The 21,082-nt window shown below is 46.3% G+C and overlaps 2 protein-coding genes across 14 annotated transcripts in view; one reads left to right on the top strand and one right to left on the bottom strand.

The window, feature by feature from the left end:
* SH3GLB2 (SH3 domain containing GRB2 like, endophilin B2) overlaps nucleotides 1–14,658 on the bottom strand; it is a 40,019-nt gene extending 25,361 nt beyond the window's left edge. For 2 of the 8 annotated variants that reach the window (XM_073314227.2, XM_073314226.2), the window contains exons 1-2: nucleotides 14,322–14,655; nucleotides 304–445 (exon numbers count right to left, since the gene is read on the bottom strand). In XM_073314227.2, the coding sequence (XP_073170328.1) occupies nucleotides 304–445; nucleotides 14,322–14,384 (205 nt within the window). In that variant the 5' untranslated portion in view covers nucleotides 14,385–14,655. Of the gene's footprint in view, nucleotides 1–303; nucleotides 446–14,321 lie in introns of all 8 variants that reach the window. The other 6 variants (XM_078849043.1, XM_073314225.2, XM_073314228.1 and 3 more) reach the window with 4 other exon arrangements.
* A 268-nt stretch (nucleotides 14,659–14,926) lies between these two features.
* The window catches only part of MIGA2 (mitoguardin 2), a 35,666-nt gene continuing 29,510 nt past the window's right edge, over nucleotides 14,927–21,082 (top strand). For 3 of the 6 annotated variants that reach the window (XM_073314752.2, XM_073314745.2, XM_073314751.2), the window contains exons 1-4: nucleotides 14,932–15,001; nucleotides 16,363–16,497; nucleotides 17,514–17,762; nucleotides 19,883–20,093. In XM_073314752.2, the coding sequence (XP_073170853.1) occupies nucleotides 17,667–17,762; nucleotides 19,883–20,093 (307 nt within the window). In that variant the 5' untranslated portion in view covers nucleotides 14,932–15,001; nucleotides 16,363–16,497; nucleotides 17,514–17,666. Of the gene's footprint in view, nucleotides 15,002–16,362; nucleotides 16,498–17,513; nucleotides 17,763–19,882; nucleotides 20,094–21,082 lie in introns of all 6 variants that reach the window. The other 3 variants (XM_073314746.2, XM_073314750.2, XM_073314749.2) reach the window with 3 other exon arrangements.

A 21,082-nucleotide genomic window follows, 5' to 3' on the forward strand; every position in this document is an offset into this window, starting at 1 on the left:
TGCTTGAGACATAAGTGTGAGTACAGGGAGAAAGAGGGAGGTCAGTTCTCATTTCTTGCCCTCTTCAGAATCCACTGGGCAGGTTAAGGCTACTGAATGCCAACCAGATATTGACATACTCCAGCTTTCTGCCCATCCCTGGGGATGATGGTTGTGTCTTTGCAAGCACCACTCTCAGATTTCCCCCGGTAGATCTGATTCAGCAGAGATCAACTAGCTGTCGGGAATTTCTATTAACTCCATTGCTGCTGTGCCAGTTAGAGCACCAGCACTGTGCAAACTTGCCACAGAATCCGTGCTTACTAGGGTTTGGCTGCAGCAACACCTCAGTCTGATGCAAGATCTTCTCAGTCCAGTTCTTGGTGCAGTCTGCCTTGGCCAGAAGGTTTTCAAAGTGGGCATCTAGTTCAGTCTTCTCAGCCTGGCCCAGCTTCTCCTCTGTGAACTGCAGAAGCAGGGGAGAGGGAGAAGACATTAGGTCTGCTCCACTGAAGCCAGGGAGCTAAGCCATTTGAAGAGGTTTTGTGAGACTTGCCACATCTAGCAGGTTAGACATTCCCCTAAAGGAATGTTCAGGGAATGAGCCCATTAAAATCCTCCTCATTACAATTCTAATGCTTTTTTTGTCCGTAGATCTCCAAGAACCTTACAGGTGAGGGCAAGTATCATTGTGTACAGTCAGCATGGTAGAGAGCATTGCCATTGCTGAGTGACTTGTGGAAGAGCTAAAAACAGAACCTGGTCTGACCTGCATTCAGGACTAGCCTACCTCCCTTTAGGAATAAGTTATTAAAATCCAAATTAATTAGAGGCTAGAGTCTAATCAGACTGTTTCACAGTTCACATGTGAAGTACTAGATAGTTTGTGCCACAGATATCCCATTCCTTTATGCAGAATTATTAATGCGCTCCAAATTTAGGGCCCACTTCTGCAACATGCAGGCTTCCCTCAACTCCCACTAATACTGAGTGCCTTGCAGAGTTAAACACTAAGTTTTCAGCATGGGGGAGAAGGTTGAGAGAGTCTCATCTCCAGAGTTTACCAGCCAACGTTCCCAAACGTGGAAACTTTCTTACTGAGAAACAGTACACAGAATAGTTTGTAAGAACTATTTCTTACACAGAATAGTTTGTCTAATTTTATGACCAGGGAACTCACTTGCCATATGCCACATGCTGCTTCAGTGCAGCATCCCACCCCAGCTCCTTTGCCCAGACATTCTGGGCAGCTAATAAACCCTTCAGGGCAGGGGCCCGGGGAGAACTCTCAGCTTAGAGCAAGGGTTCTCAGACTTTTGTACTGGTGATGCCTTTCACACAGCAAGGGTGTACACTTGAGCTATTCTCTCCCCATCCCCACCTGGAGGACACATGAGCCCCAGTTTTTAATATACAAGTCTAGAGGTAAGCAACTTCTTACTCTATTCCATTCCCAGCTCTGCCTCCATTTTTATTTTTACCCACTTCTTGCTACCTATATAAATGGTAATATTAGCTACCATCATGAAGTGTTTTAAGAGCCTACAGAAGTGTTACAGGCTAAAGAGGAAGCCAGGTAATAACTCACTGTCATCAGATTTGGCACATACATTTTGCCTAGTGTTCTATTAGTTTAATGCCCTGCTCAAATAATCCCATCTATTTCCTCCTGCATTTATTCAGATAGAAAGCTGCATATCAACTTGATCAAACAAGCCCCCAAAAGGCCTGTCTACAGGATTTTAACATGCACTGATGGAAACTGTTTTTTATTAGCTCTAGAAAGGCCTATAAAACAGCTGGATGATAGAGAATGGCTCAAGAGACCATCCTCTGTTTATAGAAGGTATAGAGGTTGCATTCCCTTGAGACCTTTAATCCTTTCATAAACTTGAAATGCTTTACATATATCTACTTCAGATTATTGAGAAGTATGAACCCCTGTTGCTGGCCCTCTAATTCACTTTCTAGGCTATCAGAACCTGCTAATGTTCTTGAAACATTGCAAATACCTGGTACAATCACAGGATGAGATTAAGGACATGGAACCTTTTGAGTACAAAAGTCCTGCCTGATCCTCCCTATTCCACCACCCCTTCCTGGATAGTACTACATGGGGCTGTATAGCCCCTCTAGAGAGGAATGCTAGTATATACAGGGGATGTTAGGGTTTGTTCTGAGAGTCTTTGGAGCAAGTCCCACTCTGCTGAGTTAGGGAGAAATACTGAATGTTGTCACAGCTAGAGCCATTTCAGTACACCGCCTAGAATAAGTGATAAATAGCAAAGTGGAACTGGCACGTGATGTGGAAATGCAGGTAGAAAAACCTTTTAGCATCCAGTTACCAGCCACATGCAAATGTTAGAGGCCAGATACCTAAAACCCACAGCAGGGCTGTTTACACAATGACCTGTTATGTCTGGATCATGCTAGATTTAAAGAACTATCTGCTGAAGTTGTCATGTGTTGCAAGATCTGTTGGATCAGTGGAACAATTAAGCTACCCCCTCCAAATCAGGATGGGCAGAAAAGCAACAGGAACAGAGTCTGGGGGTGGGGGTGGGAATCTGAGGGATGGGGACAGTTTCAGCACATCTCTATCACTTGCATTGCCTCCTACCAAGGTAGGCTAGTACTGTTTAGACAAGGTTGAAGTCTTTCAGGTCTAGAAATCTTGGAGGTCATTTGTAGCAATCATAGCTACAAAGCTTTAAGACTGAATTGTGTGATCCAAGGTGGCTGGCCTTTTAAGCCCTCACAACAGTGGTTCTTGGGGATTTTTGTATTACCTGAGTTTGAGAGTTAAGTACCTAGCACTTCCACAGCTCTTTCATCCACAGATCTCAAAGTACTTTATGAACGTGGGCAAGCATTACTACAGAGGGGGAGAACTAGATACAGAAAGATTAAGTGACTTGCCCAGAGCCACATAGGGATCAGTGGCAGAGCTGGGTGGACTGTGTTCTAGTCCCAACTCCCAGTTTGGAGCCATAACCATGGAACCATGCTGTCTCCCCTTTGAGAGGCAAACAGGAAAGTGGGAAGTAATACTTGAGCTGGAGGATTTTTTGCATTAAAATCATGTCTGATTTTCATGAATGAAAGCAGTCATAAAAGCAGCAAAAAATCTCTGCATTATTTCTCTGGCAAAACTGTGTGTGATGGGGCATATAAACCCCATACCAGTTAGCCATAGGTTAACAGGAGCCTGGACCCAATTACAGTGATCACTGGGTGGCACCTGGAAGGGTGTTAGGCATAACTGGTGATCAAGCTGAGCTGGGTCTTCATCATAGAAGCACAGGACCATGAGAAGGAAGGCCAGGGAGGAGACCCAGGTGAGGTAGCCGGCTGCTTCTAAGGCTTCTGTCTCTTTAGCCTAAGAGAAGAGCCTGAAGCTGGGAGTCAGACTGGAGGGGCCTTAACCAGAAGGCAGTGCTCTGAAGTAAAAAGCAAGCCAGAATTTTGCAGGCAGTAGCTTGAGCCTCAGCAAGAAACACAAGGAAGGCATGTATGGAACCTGGAAAGGAAGCCTGGAAAGCAGAGGTCCCCAGGTCCTGATAGAGGCAGGGAACACTGGGTGTGGGCAGCTAAGAGATAAAGACTACAGGAGATGATGATTCTCACTGCAGTAGGCCTGAAAGACAGTTGAATAGGGAGATGAGACAGAAGGTACCAAGACAGTGGGAGGCATGGGGTTCTGCCATAGTGAGCCCAAGACAAAGTTTGATCAAGTGCTGGGAGTTGAATGGGACTAGAAGTACTGGAGGTGGGATTTCTTTGAGTGGTCTCTGTTGAAGATCCTGGGTGAAGACTTGGGAATCTTGGTAAACCCCAGGAAGTGAGGCTGAAGGGACTGGAACTTTGGGTATTGTTGTGGACTTTGAACTGGAGAAGCCTGGAAGGGGTGGGAACAAAAAGTGTGACTGGCACAAGGGCCAAGTCATACAAGGCAGACTGCCCCAGGGGTCTGCCCCAGGGGTTCGCAGCGGGTGCTAAACAGGAAAGCTGCTACACCATGCCCAGTCTCAAGCACAAAGGAATTCACACTTCCACATGTTGACTAAGAATTTTTCCTGCTGATAGCAGAATCCATATTATCTGCATTTAAATAATCTTAGCTACATCTTAGCCAGAGTCACCATAACAGCAAACTAGGGCTTCCCCAATATTTGGCGCTAGGCTATCAGCACTCCTTATTTATTAGAGCTTTTAGAGATCAGAACACTGGGGAATCTTTGGCACTCCCCTGCTGAGGCACTCTTCCCTTCCAACTGGAGAATTGCTTATCTCAAATTTAAGAACCTGAATGAAGAGTCTCAATCCCCCTCATTCCCAGAAGGGCTACAGATACCTGTTGTCAAGGTTCCTCCCCCACTCTGAACTCTAGGGTACAGATGTGGGGACCTGCATGAAAACCTCCTAAGCTTACTTTTACCAGCTTAGGTTAAAACTTTCCCAAGGTACAAATTAATTTTATCCTTTGACCCTGGATCTCCACTGCCACCACCAAACTAACTGGGTTTACTGGGAAACAGTTTGGACACGTCTTTCCCCCCAAAAATCCTCCCAACCCTTGCACCCCACATCCTGGGGAAGGTTTGGTAAAAATCCTCACCAATTTGCATAGGTTGTTCTCAGATCCAAACCCTTGGATCTGAGAACAATGAAAAAGCAGTCAGTTTTCTTACAAGAAGACTTAATAGAAGTAAAGGAATCACCTCTGTAAAAATCAGGATGGTAGATACCTTACAGGGTAATTAGATTCAAAACACAGAGAATCCCTCCAGGCAAAACCTTAAGTTACAAAAAAGGTACACAGACAGGAATAGTCATTCTATTTAGCACAGTTCTTTTCTCAGCCATTTAAAAAAATCATAAACACATACCTAGCTAGATTACTTACTAAAAGTTCTAAGACTCCATTCCTGGTCTATCCCCAGCAAAAGCAGCATACAGACAGACACAGACCCTTTGTTTCTCTCCCTCCTCTCAGCTTTTGAAAGTATCTTGTCTCCTCATTGGTCATTTTGGTCAGGTGCCAGCGAGGTTACCTTTAGCTTCTTAACCCTTTACAGGTGAGAGGATTTTTCCTCTGGCCAGGAGGGATTTTAAAGGGGTTTACCCTTCCTTTTATATTTATGACACCTGTGAACAGCTTTATGTAGGAAGGGCCATATTTCCATTTCCAAAACAGTCTCTGCTTATTCCCCAGTCTAGAAACTCCTGCCAAGCATCTGCACCAAGAGGGCTGGTGTGTTTGATTGAGGTCTCTCAGAAGCCATTTATGGTTTTTAGGTTGATTACACACCTGCTGAAAAGTCAGACCTCTTCCAGAGACAGCTGGCTTCACACAGCCTGCAGATGAATGGCTGTTGCATTCCCTTTAGCACTGCCTCCTCTAGGCTTTCCAGTGCTTTGGGACTTCACCCATTACTTCCACAGGGAAGGCATCATCTCCAAGTGTCATTGCACATTTACAGCTCCGGTGCTACTTCCTTAAGTAAACATCTCTCTCCCTCCCCAGTCTGCTCCATTTGACAGATTGGTAGATGGACTGCTCATGGCCCCATACCACACAATAGCTACTGAGTCTTAACACTAAGTCCTTCAATTCATGCATGCAGAAAAAGTTGAACAGCCTATTGCTTTGTCTTGCAGTCTTCCTTCTCACATGTGCTGGATGACTGTTGCAAACCCCTGCTACAGAAGGAGGAAGAAGGGCAGCTGACAGACCCTGTGACTCAAGTGTATGTAAAAAAGTGAACTTTCAGATTTCCCCGAGTGTTGCAACACACAGTAGCAAGTTCAGAGGCAATGCATGATTTGTCATTAAGTGGATGAAAAGGCATCCAAGAGGCTGTACTTCACATACAGCAGAAGTGGCTACTTTAATTTGCCTATTCTTGGCTCTGCTAGTTGTGTCCCATTTTCCCCCTCCAAACCTCATATGTTTCTCTTCAGGCCCCTCAGGATGTAAGTTACACCAGCTGAGAGTCCATTACACTGACGGGGCCAGATTCAGAGCTGGCACATACACTACACTAGTGTATCTCCTAGGAGGATAGAGGAAGGTGTAAGTTCACTTACTTGATTCTGAACACCTTAGAATTGCACTTTCCCCAGAAATCTAAACCTTGCTTTGGGGCCTGTATCTACCCAAAGTGTCTCCCATGTGAGACTACTTCTAGAAGACCCAGAATAAACTGCATCTAGAAGCAGCTGTGCCAGTATCCTATGACTGCTACACAAAAGCAGTGGGGAAGAAAACAGCAGACATTATCTACAATGTAGCAGAAGGCCTTTTCCCCCCTGCCCTGGCACTGTTCCCTAAGGATGTGAGGTCTAGGGATAACACACAACTCCTGAAGTCCAGCTGCTAGGTCCTTCTATATCCATTTACTGGAACCTGATTGTAAGAGGAATTGGTCCCAGGCCTGAAATAATTCAACTACCTCCTGGGAGTCTGTATGCACTGCACATTGCCAATTGGTACATAAGGATCAGCTGATTCCAGATTTTTCCTTTTCCTGTCCCCCAGGATGATGCTCATGCACCTCTGACCCACTTAAGTATCTGGGCCTGTTTTTGTGCAGGGAAGCCAACATGGTAAATGAATAATGCAGTGCAGTCTTCCACTTAGTGCTACTCTCACTCGACCAGGGAAGAGAAGAGTCATGCTGCATTCCAGGGCCTCAATAATTCATTGAGGGGTTGGGTTTCCTCTTGGAGGCTTGGGCGATCAGCAGGAATAATCTGTGCACTGTTAGTGCTTATGGAGACAGAAGCACAGTGAGACAGTTGATGGGACCCCTCAATTGGGGAAAGCCTGAATGAACAATGGGGGTTAGGAAGAGGGGCTAGCAGGCTCTGCACAGCAGCTAGAACAGCAATCAAACCCCTGGGGACCTGAACTGCAGCTTGCTAGAATCCTCATCAATTCTTGTGGGAGACAGAGGAGATGCTATACTTCCAGCATGGGAGGAAGTCCTTTTGATGCTCAGGAGTAAGGTATTAGACCATGTCCTAGAGATAGAGGTTCTGTCCACAGCCCTCATGGCTCAGGTAGCAAGACAATCACCTGTGGTCAAACATGGGATGTACCATTTTCTTTGGTCAAGTAATTTAGCGTCTAAAAGCTTCCCAAGGTGGGTCAGTGGCACCTACTCCCTGAGCTATACCTGCACCACATTAGTCATACACTGACATATGCAAGGCCTTGACATTTACAGCTTTAGCTGAGGAAGTTACAATCCCTTGGAAAGCCACACTGCCAAGCATCTGTAGAAGATTTCTGCCCTTTCCTCCTTAACATGGTGCTCTGAGAACATCTTGCTGTACAACACTCAAGAGGGCAGGCCCATGTGAGACTGGGGAAGATGAACTGAGATGTAAGGCAGAGTTAAAGTCAATGTAGGAATCTTAAATTTAGATTACTTTTAGTGTTGAATTTTTACTGAGATCAGGTTTAAGGTGATATTCCCCACCTTAAAACAAGCCGCTTAGAGGCCTCTGAAATTGAAAATGTGGTTCTACTTGCCAGTAGCTTGTAGAAGACATGTGACAAGGCTATATCTTGGAGGTCCTACCAGTGGACTTTACACAGTGCCTGTGGCATTGTGGAAGCCAATAGCCCTTGGCTGCTGTGACCTCTGCTATTTCAGAGACCACCCACAGAGGCTTAATGAAGTTTGACACCTAAAGAAACTAATCTAGGCAAGCTTCATCCAACCTAGGCAGTTCTATTACAGAACCTTCACACTGCACTCCCTCTGTGGAGCACCACTTTGAAAAATGCTACTGCAGCTCACAATATGCCCTCAAACTGAGGCCTAAACCCAGTTTGCATCAAGCTTCATACATAGCCTTCTTAGCCAACCATGAGTCAGAGCAGAAGAATGGGATCCAAATTAAGTGCTTGTGCTGAAAGGATATGAAAGCCATTCACACTAGGATAGTCTTGCAGATGCTGGTATAGTGTTAAATCCATTTTAAAATGCCCCTTCAATTTTTTAAGTCTAATTGAGTATACATTGCCTATATTTGTTACTGTCAGAAGGACCATTTGTGTCCGAACAAAACAGATAAGAGGCTGACCAAATTGCAAAAAACAGTAGCCACACAAGATCTACTTGATCCTGCTTAAAAGACTGTCCATTGAAAGTACTTCCTATGCTTTCTTTCTCCATGTCATTGATGTTGGGAATGGGGATGCCCTTTTCAAAAAGGAAAAATAAAAAGAACTGAGCCTCACATCTGGCTGCTAGTATTAGTTGTACTACTGAGGGTTAGTGTCTCAGAGTTTATGGGTTAATGATGCACATTATGCATTATTTGAACTTTAACAGATAACCAGTTTCCATGAATATAAAAAAAGTAAAACCAGGCACATCTGCCCAAGTAATTATTTCTAGAAACCTCTGAAGACCCTAAAGTGTGTTCTATTTGTGCATAAGAATAGAGAAACATCCACATTTGCTACCCTGGCAGAGAGACTAACACCAGCCACTTGTCTGCTTTGATGTTCAGAACAGTCCCTTTTTAATAATATTTGAGATTCCCATTTCTATGGCAACAGAGCCCACTTACAGATCAGTCCAGGGCCTCACCATCTCCGAGAACCAGCATGTCTGTTATTCTGATCAAAGGAAAATTAACAGAATGAACTGTCTGAAGACTGTCAACAACAAGCTGTGCCAGAAAGCATCTCCCACATCCAAAGTGTCCTCCAGAATCCCAGTGCTCTGCATCCAGTCTCTGGAGCAGGAAAAGCTCAGGATAGTCCATGAAGCTCAGGTGGTGGCAATTGTGGTGCAGGAGCACAGCATGGACTGTGGTACAACTCCATGCCAGGACCAGGCCTCATGCAGGGAGGCCAGTGCAGTACTGGGAGGTGTTGCGCTGTTAGGGCCCTCCAACATCCACAGCAGAACTGTGTCAGCACTAGAGTTTAGCCATAAGTACTGCTAGCAAGGTTATGGGACTGGTGTGCTCAGAAATTTTATTTTAAGGGGGGGGTAGGACGACAGATGTGTTATAGGCAAAACACTTTGGATCGCCTGGTGCATTGGACCCATTACATGAGGAGTCCTTTCCCAGTCAGTCTATCCCCCGCCCCCAATTTATGGAGCAGAGCAACAGTTGATTATGCTGCAGTGTTAAGTGGTTTATTGTTTCTCAGACTGAAAGCTTAGTCAAACTGTAGTGCAGTCTTTTACCTATTACATAACCAACACAGCTTACTGGTCTGCACACCAACAGAGTAAGATCACACCTGTGGGGCTCAGCTCTGCAGGGAGGGAGCCTTTCTGGACTGTGCAGTCAAGCTAATGAGATGGGGGAGGCAGGCAGGGACATAAGGGACTCCCTCACAGCAAGGGAATGCAGCTGCCAGAGAGCTCCTGAGCCATTCAAGAAAGGAACCCCATTTGCTAGCAACTGCCTTCACCTGCAAGCCTTCCACTAGTCTTCTTCAGCCTCCTATTCCAGGGTAAGGCCAGGGCACTCTCCCTAGCTGCTGTGCTGAAACTCAGATCTAGTCGCTGCCTCCTGCTCTGTCTTTCTAAAGGGCAATAGCATAACAGTCAAATGAGGCCCACCCAATGTTGCCTTATAGGGAAGATGAGGAAGGAAGAGACTCACCCAAGATGCGATAGAAAACAAGATGCCAAGAAGGGGACTAATTGTCATGTAAAATTTACCTTTTCTGCCAAGATGCTGCACAACTTCAGTACTGCTGAAGCCACCTCTGCTTGAACCTGCAGTATCTGGGGCCCATGGCTTCATCTACACTGGGAAATTTACAAGCCCTCCTTGCTTCAGAGGAAAAAGCAAACAACTTTGCCTATGTGCAGGGGTCAATGGCGTTCAGGAACCTGTTGTAGCACTATAAGAGTTCAGTAGAAGTTGGTCACAGCTCTGGTTGAGCTCAGCTAATTTTGTCTATGTCATGAGGCAGACTTTTTGCACAAGACTCCACACACAATTTGATGGGGGCATGGTGTGGTTGTATTTGACGCAGGATCGGATAAGAATGGTTTTTACATTATGGACACAACCAAGGGGTATCCACCCTTAAGGGGGAATGTTCCTTTCCCACATTCTAGTTGGGGATGGAGATTCTATGGGAACAGGAGTTAAAGCTCCACTGTCTGGCTAGTGGTTCACTCTCAGACAGCCTGTAACATGAGTGATAGCTGAGTACATAATGGCTAGTCCATTTGCCTCCCAGCCACTGCATTTCCAGAAACATTTTGTTAAATGCCTTGAGCAGCAGGAAGCAACACCAGGTGCTTTACAAAACTGAGTTCTAGTCTAGCCAACTCAGAGTCCCTTCCCCAGGAAGTTTGCTGTGCTGAAGAAAGGCAGCTACAGACCTGCTCTCCCTTCCACTCCCTCAACCGTAACAAAACAGCAAAGATATCGGGGGGGGGGGGGGGGGGAATAAAAAAAAAATCACATGCTACCTCTGCTCACAACCATTTACCCCTTGGTGGGTGTATATATCTGCCTGTCTGGCACCATGATGTAGGAGTCTATGCTGTGACTAGCTTTTTCATCCAAATACCAGGGCTCTACTTGGACACAACTCAAATGGGACTAATCTCACTGGTACATTTTAGGGGGAGGGTTTTTCATGAGCACTATTCAACACACCCTATCCTCTCCCACCTACCAAAAACTCAGAGTCACTCCCCTGGTACCAATTGCCCTATGCTGCTTTGTTTCTTTTAATTATGCCTGTAATTAATGTGAATATTCATATTCAATATATTAAGTGGGCATAGTAGCCAAGAGAAATGATTTATAAACTCCTCTTTGCGCACTGAAAATCACTGATGTGAAGAACTGCTGATTCCTAGGCTGGCTCCTTCCTACACCCTGTACAAGTCTTTGATAAATGATCTTTAGAAGGCCTTCCAAATCTAAACATGCCATATCTTGGTAACAAAGGGAAGGAGAAATGTTGCAAAGATATTTGCATGAGAACAGGATCGTTAAGCTTTCCATCTGCTCCTTATTCTGTACCTGAACTATTTGTCTTCTCACTGCATCTGACTCATTGCCATAATAGACATGTTTACAATCAACTAGCTTCTTGAGGAGCCTGCATTCTTCTGTTGACCTGATGAGATTTTGAGCTTACAAAGAGCTCTTCATCTCTCACCAACAAAAGATATTACTTCACCAACCTTGTCTTACATCCTGGGTACAACATAACTACACCACTGCATGCATTCGCCTGTTTCAACAGACAAGTATAACATACCTACCCAACCCCCCAAGTTAAGTGATAGAGAGCGCCCAGGTCCTACATCAGAACTGTCTTAATTACGTTTCAGTTCCTGTTAAGCCAGTTTAAAAACTGAACAGAAAGTTCCACAGACCCTTTCTTGAAGGCTATAGCCAGGACATGGGAAGGAACAATCTTCAAATTGAGCTGAAGCTAGTCAAGAAGCATGCATCCGATGAAGTGAGCTGTAGCTCACGAAAACTCATGCTCAAATAAATTGTTTAGTCTCTAAGGTGCCACAAGTACTCCTTTTCTTTTTTCAAGAAGCATGGAGTCTTACCACCTACTACACTGACTGGGGTTGTGCAACTGGCTACCCTTATAGAACCAGATTTTGTTCAACTAAGGACCACTCTGAAAACATGCCAGAAAGCAAACAGTAAACCTAGTTTGCCAAAGCTGGGCCATGTTTCAGTCAGTTACCCCAGCATTCAGTGCTCACTCAGATCAAGCAGGATTACTGCATGCCACAGCCCTTCTACAGCTGTAGGAAGGGAAGTCAGACATTGTCCCAAGTTCCCAGCAGGGTACTTGCAGGCATCTGCTATTTGACCTCTTGTACAAGAGATGATCTAACATCACGACCGATCTAGCGTGACTCCAAGAGCAGGGATCACATCTCTACTTCAGACAACCTTGCTTTGCTTTAGAACTGCTCTCCAAGAACATGGGGCAAAACACAGCCATTTTACCACATGTACGGGCACAGTTAAGACCATCATTGCAGAGCTAAAGCTTCTCCTTAAGAGTTGTGATCTAATATTGCACTACAGCACCTCTAAAGCAACTCAAGCTACTGTTAGTCATCCTCCTCCCTCTTGCTCTGCCACCCCTTTTCAAGCCACCTCTGTTTAAAATGTGAGGTCTCTGGGATAAAAAGTCTTTGTGAAGTGCCTTGCACATTTCCAGCTACTGCATGGACAATAAGAAAAGGAGGACTTGTGGCACCTTAGAGACTAAAATTTATTTAATGCTCAAATGAATTTGTTAGTCTCTTTGAGCACTGAATTAAATTTTAGTCTAATGAGGTGCCACAATTCCTCCTTTTCTTTTTGCAAATACAGACTAACACAGCTGCTACTCTGAAACCTGCATGGACAATAGAACTCTGGCTTACTAAACTTGTCAAACAAGGCAGCAGCCTGCTGCCCCCTGCTACCAAAGGGGATGTAGTTTACTTAAGCCCTTCCTTCTCAACGCTCCCAGTTTGTTCACCACCATTCAAGACATTACCCAAAGCTTGGTATTCTTTGTGTGTGTGTGTGTACACACACACCTTATTCAGAGAGTGGAGTTACAATTCAGATATAGAATACAAGCAAATCACTGATAAAGCTGGTGTTAACAGTTTCTCTCTGATCATAACCTGCACTTTAGTCTCTTCATTGCACGATTTGTCACTTACTTTGCCTTTCTATACAGCCCTCCATGCAAGAATCTCAAGATTATATACAAGCAATATAGGGCTTTGGTGCAACTGCACCTGCAACAATGCTGAGTTCCGAGTACCCCATTTCCAGAATGGAACACAGACCAGAGGTGGGATAATAGTTTGAAAAACAGCAACAAACTGATGAGTGGACTAACTTAGCAGGAAGTACTAAGCAAGCAATTTGGTGGTAGAAAAAAAGAATAGGAACTCAAATCTCACTCATATGCTCTAGCATTAATCAGTTTCCTCTCCAATGACCTGAGGCCCACCACCATACAAAGGAGGGTGCCAGCCTTTAGGAGTTTTGTTCAAGCTGCTCTTACTCTGGGGCAGGGGAAATTCTTCTTGCCTGCTTGAAGCAGACACCACAGTCCGACCACCACTCACATGCAGGGACTCAAAGCTGCTTTACAATAAACAGTCACTGGAAATGCTAAACTGAGGTTACCCTCCCTATTTCTCATTACAATCCTAGCCCTCTTTTTCTGGCATTCAAGGGAAACCAGAGAGGCACCTTCTTCAGGGGTAGAAGAGGATTTGTCTAGTTCACACTTGACCTAGAAAGGTGTAGACTGGAATGCTAGTGCCTACCACATAGGCAGCTTCCCCCACAAGTGTTCTCAGTCATTCCAATACTCCCACTGACACAAGGGAGGAGTCACTTCCCTTTGATACACCCCCAAAATGTCTTAGAGTAAATGTTATATATGCTAGTCTGTAGTGGAGGCTAACAGGAAGAGTCTCCCGTACAAAAACCCTAACCATAATTGAGGATGCCTACTAAGATGGAGAAGCCATAGGACTAGAGAACAATGTTCATAGTCAGGATGCTTATACAGGAGGCTCTTGGTTTTTATGTCCCCCTACTTCCCCCCACTCCTGTCCCAGCATTTCTAGTTATGGGTCTTGCTAAGAGCCGGGTCATTCTACATGCCAGGCATGGGGAGTGAGAAGTCCACTGTCATTTTTCCACATACTCCCAGGCTAGGCTTCAGGGGCAGGACAGAGTAGCGTAATGGGCTCACGTCCCCTTCAGGAGCAGGATGCCCTGGGGCATAAGGATAAGGAGAGAATCTACTTGACACACACCCCGAGTGCGCTGCAGCCGTGCCCCAGAGACACCCCCCCCGCCCCAAAGATTCAGCCTCACACTCGCTCTCTTTGGGAGCCAGCCCCCCACACAACACGGGTTCGAGCCAGAGGTCTGCCTGCTGTAGCCCGAGGCGAGGCAGCTAGTCGCAGGGGGCTACGCCGCACCAGGCTGCCAAGCAGGGGAGGGAGGGAGGCAGCCGGGGAAGGGGGGACCCCTCCCCACCCGCTCCTAGAGGCGGGGAGGCCCGAGGCGACACAGAGCAGCGGGGGCTCTCTCCGCCTTCAGCCCCTCACGGGCCAGCCGGACGCCCCAGGAGTGAAGACGCCACTTTCCAGGGAGGAGGGGACCCGCCGCCCGACTGCGGAGCCGGCGGTGGCGGACCGCGAAGGGGGGCGGGAAACCCCAGGCGTCGCCAGAGTGTTTTCGGGGGGGAGCTGAAAGCCCCGAAACAGCCCCTTCAGGATCCCCCCGCCCGCCCCGCGGGGATGCGCAGCCGGAGGGAGCCCCGCCACCCCTCCGCGCACCTGCACGGCCCGGCTGAAGAAGACCCCCGCGTCCGAGGCCAGCTTCTTCATGTTGAAGTCCATCTCCCCGCGCGCCGCCGCGGGCGCTCAGCTCCAACGCCTCAGCCGGTGGAGAAAACTAGAACGAAGCCGACTCAGCCCTCGGCGCACCCGCCCCTTTATAGGGCCCATCGACGCCCTCTGGCATCCTCGCGGCTGCCTCTTAAAGGGGAAAGTGCCCGGCACGCCACCCCCTGAAGGGCGGCCTCGCTGTGGTCCTGTGTGCCATGGCAGCTTCGTGCAAGCCCAGGCCGAGGCCTATGGACGCAGCGCCGGAGTCCTATTGGGCGGCTGTGTGGGCTCTGGGGTAAATAAGGAACCTCAGGATGCCGCTAGCTGACGCTGCCCTTTTAAGAGAAGCTCCTCCCCGTTCCTTCTCAGCCTGCCAATCACAGTCAATCAACACTATGTATGCAGTCCCACAGGGAAGACTGCTCATTGCTGCTCAACCGCACACTCCGCAGCCGCCGCTGCCTGGCCAGGGCAGCCAGCTGATTGGTCCGCCCCGGAGCAGCACGCTGTTCTGATTGGCTGGCGGCGGGCGGCCTCCTACGGGTTCCTCCGCCTGGTGGCTGTCAGGCTAGGCTGCGGCGCGCAGGGGAAGGAGACGCTGCCCTTCCGAAGCCATGGGATGTGCCTGGGTGAGAACGGCTCAGCCAGGGCTGCGGGCTCCCCCTGTTGGGGGTGGTAGCGCCCGGGGTGCCGGGGGATGCGGACTCTTCCATTCGCGCGGAGGGGAGGGTTACTGTCTCTCTGCTGTAGGGGGGACTCGATGGGGCCAGGGGCAATAGGGACCAGCGGGGCGAGCAGCCCCGGGCTGGGTTGGCGCAGCCCCCCAGCACCTCTCGGCCCCCCGGGACAGCTGCCCGGGGGCTGCCCAGCGCGGGGCCGGGGGTTCGTGCCGTGCTCGCTGCGCTGGGGATCGGTGGCTGGCCGGGGGGGCTGGGGACGGTGCGCCCTGGGGACGGGGCTGTGCCGCGCTGGGGTTTGGCATGGAGCCGCCACGGAGGTGGCCGATTTGCGCCGGCCTCGGTGGGGTTTGTGCCGCTGCAGCCGTGGTGGGGAGGCCGGGGTTAGACGCTAGGGGAGCTGGGTGCCTTCATAGGGCAGGGAGGTGGATGCTGCACCGTGGAATTGATTCTGGGGCTAGAAGGAGGCAGCCAGAAAGGAGCAGCTTTGGAGCAGCGTCTGTGCAACACTGAAAGTTAGGAGGGGGCAGCAGCAGGGTTAGGTTCCCACAGTGGGGTTCATAACAGAGCACTGCAGGAGATGCCCCCCACTTCTAGAGTTTATGGGAGTTTGTGCTGGGGAAGTATCTACCTAATGGCTTGTAAGAGAGTACCCAAGGAGGTTGGTGACCCATGCTCAGCTTTGTATTAGGGCACCTCAGGCAATATCAGAAAGGGTTTCTGGGGTACGGTATCTGACTTACTGTGTCCCTGAAAATAGTTTGCATCAGTTTTAAATTTATGCTTTATAAGTAATTGAACCCAGCATCCCGCAATAATGGACATGAGAAATTAAATCGCCTTAAATTATTACAATAGTAATAAATCAAACCATAAAACAAAGTAATTCCAAAAGACCTGACCCTTTAAAATCCTTAATTTTCTCAAAAGGCATATTAATTGCCTTAAGCTTATAGCCCAGGAGGGTATACTGCATTCTTTGTTAACTTTTGTCTAGGACTCTACTGGAATGTCATAAGAAAATAACTGTCCTATACTTTGTTGCTTATGCTTTCTCTGCTGATATAATTGAAGCAATATGTGTTGCTGTTGTCTGTGTTACCAGCCTCCAGAGTTGGGTATCAGATGCTTTTTTTAAGTTTGAAAATAGTAAGACAGTTTTTGGCCTTTGGTCTCATTACATGCTGTTGCCCTTTAGGCAGTTGTTACAGTTGTGATCCAGTTATTATTTTTCATTGCTGCTATCAGTATTTTTGGTGTTCTTTTATATCTAATTCTGCCATTTGAAGGTCACGTTTTGCTGTTCCAAACAGATTTTCCTTTTACAGTCCGAGTAACACCACTGCGCTTTGGCTTGTGCTGTCTGAGGCAATGCAGAGAAGGCAATCCACGCTTTGATAACTTGCAGGCTGGATTGCTGTAACCCATCACTCTATGGATTAGCAGATGTATGTACTCAAGTCCTGCATGTATTCAAATTCTCAAGTTGTTTTCTCGATATATATATTGACTAAATTTTGTATTTAATACAAAATTGTTCTGTTGCAATGGAAAACATTTCTATCTGTTTGGACTTGTGTATTCTAGACCCTTCCTACTTCTCACTTTCATCTGCATTTAAAAGCTATGCTTATGCATAACTCAGCTTCCAAATCTGATTGGCTGCATCCTGGAGGCTCAAAGATCTTATGTCTAGGTCATTGGACTTGGTTACTGTGGGCTAGGAATTGTTTTACTGAACTGGTTTAAAACATGACAAGTTTGGCTTGTTAGTGAAACGGGGCCAAACAATGGAATAACCAGATTTAAAGAACATGCTTTAGTCAAGGTACAGACCAAGGCTATAATATTTAACACATTTTGGTGATACATGCCGGCTGAACAGTGCTTGTTCACAGCTAGTTTGTCCACAACTGTACTTAAGCATAGCTTAAATGTGGCTGTGGTTGAACTGGCGGGTGGTTGGGCACTCTGGCTATGGCCAAAAAGTGTTATAATTGTATTCTATTAAAAATAAACAAACCTGTTGTAGCTTAGTTCTGTGCCTGAGCTAAAGCAGTTTTGTTTCAATCTGGTTGTAAAGTGACTTGGCTGCTGTCCACATTGGCCAGCAAAACTGTATTTAAACCAATTGACCCTGATCTACTATAAAAGCCATTCAGCTAACATACTTCCTCATCCCTCGTAGATTGGGGCATTGATCTAGTCTAAAAATCTTTGGGGTCGCAAGCTCCAGAGCTACTTGGATTGGAAATTCTCATCCTTGTTTTGTTTGAGAGGCAGACATCACTGTTTATAAGAATAAGCTGAATATCTCTTTTCTGTGGTTTATCCCATTATAGTTGTCTTGCTATTTTAAATGGATTGTAACATGCTTTCAGATGCATTGTACGGAAATTTCTTTATCACAGGAGATTGTACTGTTCTTGCTACTATTTACCATATTTTTTCCTCTTCCTTGCAGAGAGAAAATTCCCAGTTGGAGACTGATTCTGGAATCCCAAGGCACATTTTGAAACAAAGTTGGATTTCTTTGTGAACTCTCTGAGCAGTTCCCATAAGTTCCCATAACTTCCCCCACACTGACTCCTGTGGATATTCTGAGCCTCATTCAGACATGGCCTTTCAGAGAACGGAGGGAATGTCCATCATCCAAGCCTTGGCAATGACAGTGGCAGAAATCCCTGTGTTTCTTTACACAACATTTGGGCAGGTAAAAAAAAAACACAGCTGGATTTTCTGCAGAGTTATTTGGGGTTTTCTTTTACAGGGCTGTCTGCGGCAGTTGTTTTGGAGGGTGATGAACAGAAATAACAGGGTGGTGCTGGGGCAAGAGAAAGGGAGGATTTAACAGTTGCTATGGGGTGATTGCACTTATTTGAGGAATTGGGAATAGAGGCTTTTTCAAGAGGTCAAGTGTCATCTGGGGAGGTTTGGGGAGCATCTTGCAGATGAGAGGGAAGGGGCACACTTGTTGGGGAAGCTTTGAAGGTGGGTTTGGCAGTGGGGAGGGGGTGTGTTGAGAGGAAGGCTGGTCCAGTGGCTAAGGTCATAATCTAGGCCTTGGGACACCTGGGTTCAATTCCCTGCTCTACCTGCATAACCCTGGACAAGTCATTTAGCCTCTCTGTTTCTCAGTTTGTCATCTGTAAAATGGGGATAATAGAACTTCCCTATCTCACAAGGGTGTTGTGAGAATAAGTACCTTAAAGATTGTGAGGTGCTCAGCTACTGCAGTGATGGGGGGCCATATAAGTATCAAACAGAGAGGGGAATTTAGCTGTGAAGTAGGGAAGGGTAGCAGGAAAGTTGAGGATTTGCAGGCAAGTATAGTTGCTGGGGAAAGGAATGGGCACTGTACAGAAACTGCTCTGTAGAGGTTTCAGAGTAGCAGCCGTGTTAGTCTGTATTCGCAAAAAGAAAAGGAGTACTTGTGGCACCTTCGAGGTTAACACATTTATTTGACCATAAGCTTTCGTGGGCTACAGCTCACTTCATCGGATGCATCAAATAAATTTGTTAGTCTCTAAGGTGCCACAAGTCCTCCTTTTCTTTTTGCTCTGTAGAGAACATTTGGTGTATATTGCTCTGTGTTCCAAGAGCCAGAGTTTTTGTGGAAACACCAAATTTTGATAACTCATTGGGCTGATCACAATTGTACTGACTTTTTTTTAAAAAAAGGTCACCTTTGGCCAAGTAGAAATTGAAATTTTAGTCCCAAGTGTAACAGCTAGTTTTATAAACATCTGGAAAAGTGGGGGTTAGAATTATGGAGGTGTAACACTGTCATAACTCCAAAATTGCTAATGCCACATGCTATTCACCCCACTTTTCTCTGTACCAAGCAGAACCTTTGGGTCATCTTTAGAGACACTCAGATATAGTTTTTGTTATCATAAATGGAAAAATATACTAATGCAACAGTAGGGATAAGACTAACTGCCCCAAAATTAGGAAATCCAGAGTTGAGGTTAATAACAGTAACTGTCTCACATATCAATATTACAGTAAGTGCTTTCCTAATAATAAATGTACTGCTATTTTGCATTTATTTAAGATTTTATTGTGAAGACTTAACTTGACTACAGGAGCTTTAAATCAGGCCCTAAATGGCCCAGACCTAACCCACCTCCCAGCTGTCTAGGCCTTCCTGAACATGCCATCTACCACCTCTTAGTCCTCAGAATGGTGTCTCGAGTACCTCTGCCTGGAAAATGATGGAACTCATTCAGAACACTGTAGTGGGACATGTATATCGTCCCCTCCACTCCCCATCCCTTTTAGCTGGACGTAAAATAATTTGTAGCATCTGTAGTATAACTGATATGTGCGTGGGTGAAATCCAGTCCCCAGTGAAGTCATTGGGAGCTTTTGCTATAGACTTCAGTGGGGCTAGGATTTCACTTCTGGTTTGTTAGTCTGGACCTAGAATCTTCTGAGCAGGATTGCTGAGCCAAACTCCTTCTCTTGTGAAAAATGCCATGGGATCTTTAATATCCACATAGAGAAGGCAGCCCCGGAGGTTTCAAGATCTCATCTGAAATGATTATACAGAGAGCACTGCATGTAAATCCTATAGGACTTTAATTCTATCTGCAGTCTATCCAGTAAGATATTCTCTCCTTCACATCTTGTCCTGAACAGTTTAGCGTTGCTGGGCACTATTGAACAGTTGCTGCGTTCTATCCTATGGATGTCTACATTTCACTGGTGGGTAAATCGGTGCCTGTAAAGCACCTTTTGGTCCTAGCTGTCCTGGATTAAAACTGCTGTACAAATGGGTGGTGCAGGTGGTGTTACATTGTTGCTTTCTTATATCTCTTGTGTTTAAAGTCTGTCTTCTCTCAGCTGAGGCTCTCCCCAGGCCTGAGGAAGGTGCTGTTTGCTACGGCTCTTGGGACAGTTGCCATAGCTCTTGCCGCACACCAGCTGAAGCGGCGTCGACGTCGAAAGAGACAGATCACCCCAGAAAAGTGTGGCATTAAGCCTGGAGGAGTCCCTGCCCTCTCTTTACCAACCAAGAAGGTCCCTTCAGTGAAAAAAGGTTGGTATTGCAAAAGCAGTTGCTGGGGGAAGATGCAATGCAATGTTAAAGGAACCTTTGTGTAAGCATTATTGGCTGGGAGGAAAAAACTGTAGGACAGAAGCCCAGGTAGTTCCAAGCAGATGGGTAGATCAGGTTGCTAAAATGGTTCAAAACACTATACAGAGGAAGAATGAAACTGGGAGGCAAAACTAATCAGACAGTAGCCTAAGTGGAGCCACAATGCAGAATAGATAGAATGGGCAAAATCATTACCCTAGAGCACAAGTGATTGAAAAGTGGCTGCAGGGCTTTACAGTGGAGTTTGCTATTGCCATCAACTTTAATACAAAAGGAGACTATCGACCCCACTGTGCAATACTTTCACTCTATGTGTGTGACTATATGCATGCAGTGATCCACAACCCACATCTGTGTATTGATCTTGGTGACCATGATTTGCTCCATTTGATGCCTATTAGGTGTGGCAGTGGGTTTCTGACAGATTGCTAACGTCATCTGCCCAAAGCATGGGCATTGGCAGCCCTGCCCTGAAATCACCTTCAGCAGTCCTTGGAAGCAGTTAAGGAGGCGATGTAGTCTGGAGGAATGAGGACAGGACTGGGAGTCAGGAGGTTGTGTTTTAAACCCAGCTTTCCCACTAACTTGCTGTGTGACTTGCCCAAGTCACTTCACTGCTCTCTTGGTTCCCCATCTGTAAAATGGAACTAACAATTACCCAGCTACCGCAGGGGGTGTTGTGAGGATTAATTATTGTCTGTACAGCTCTGTGAAATTATGAAGCTCTATAAAAACATTAATTATGAAATCAAGCAAGTTTGCTGGCCGTATACTGGCAAGTTTGCTGCTGTGTTTGCACTAACGACACTTATTTTAGCACTGTACATGGCAGGAGAGAAGTGAGGCATTGATGCATATTATTTCTCTCATAACACTTTCCACTTGTGTACGTCCTTTCATCCAAAGAGGTGAATAAGTATTCATAGTTC

The sequence above is a fragment of the Lepidochelys kempii genome, chromosome 16 (genome assembly GCF_965140285.1).
Source record: "Lepidochelys kempii isolate rLepKem1 chromosome 16, rLepKem1.hap1, whole genome shotgun sequence".
NCBI classification, from domain to species: Eukaryota; Metazoa; Chordata; order Testudines; family Cheloniidae; genus Lepidochelys; species Lepidochelys kempii.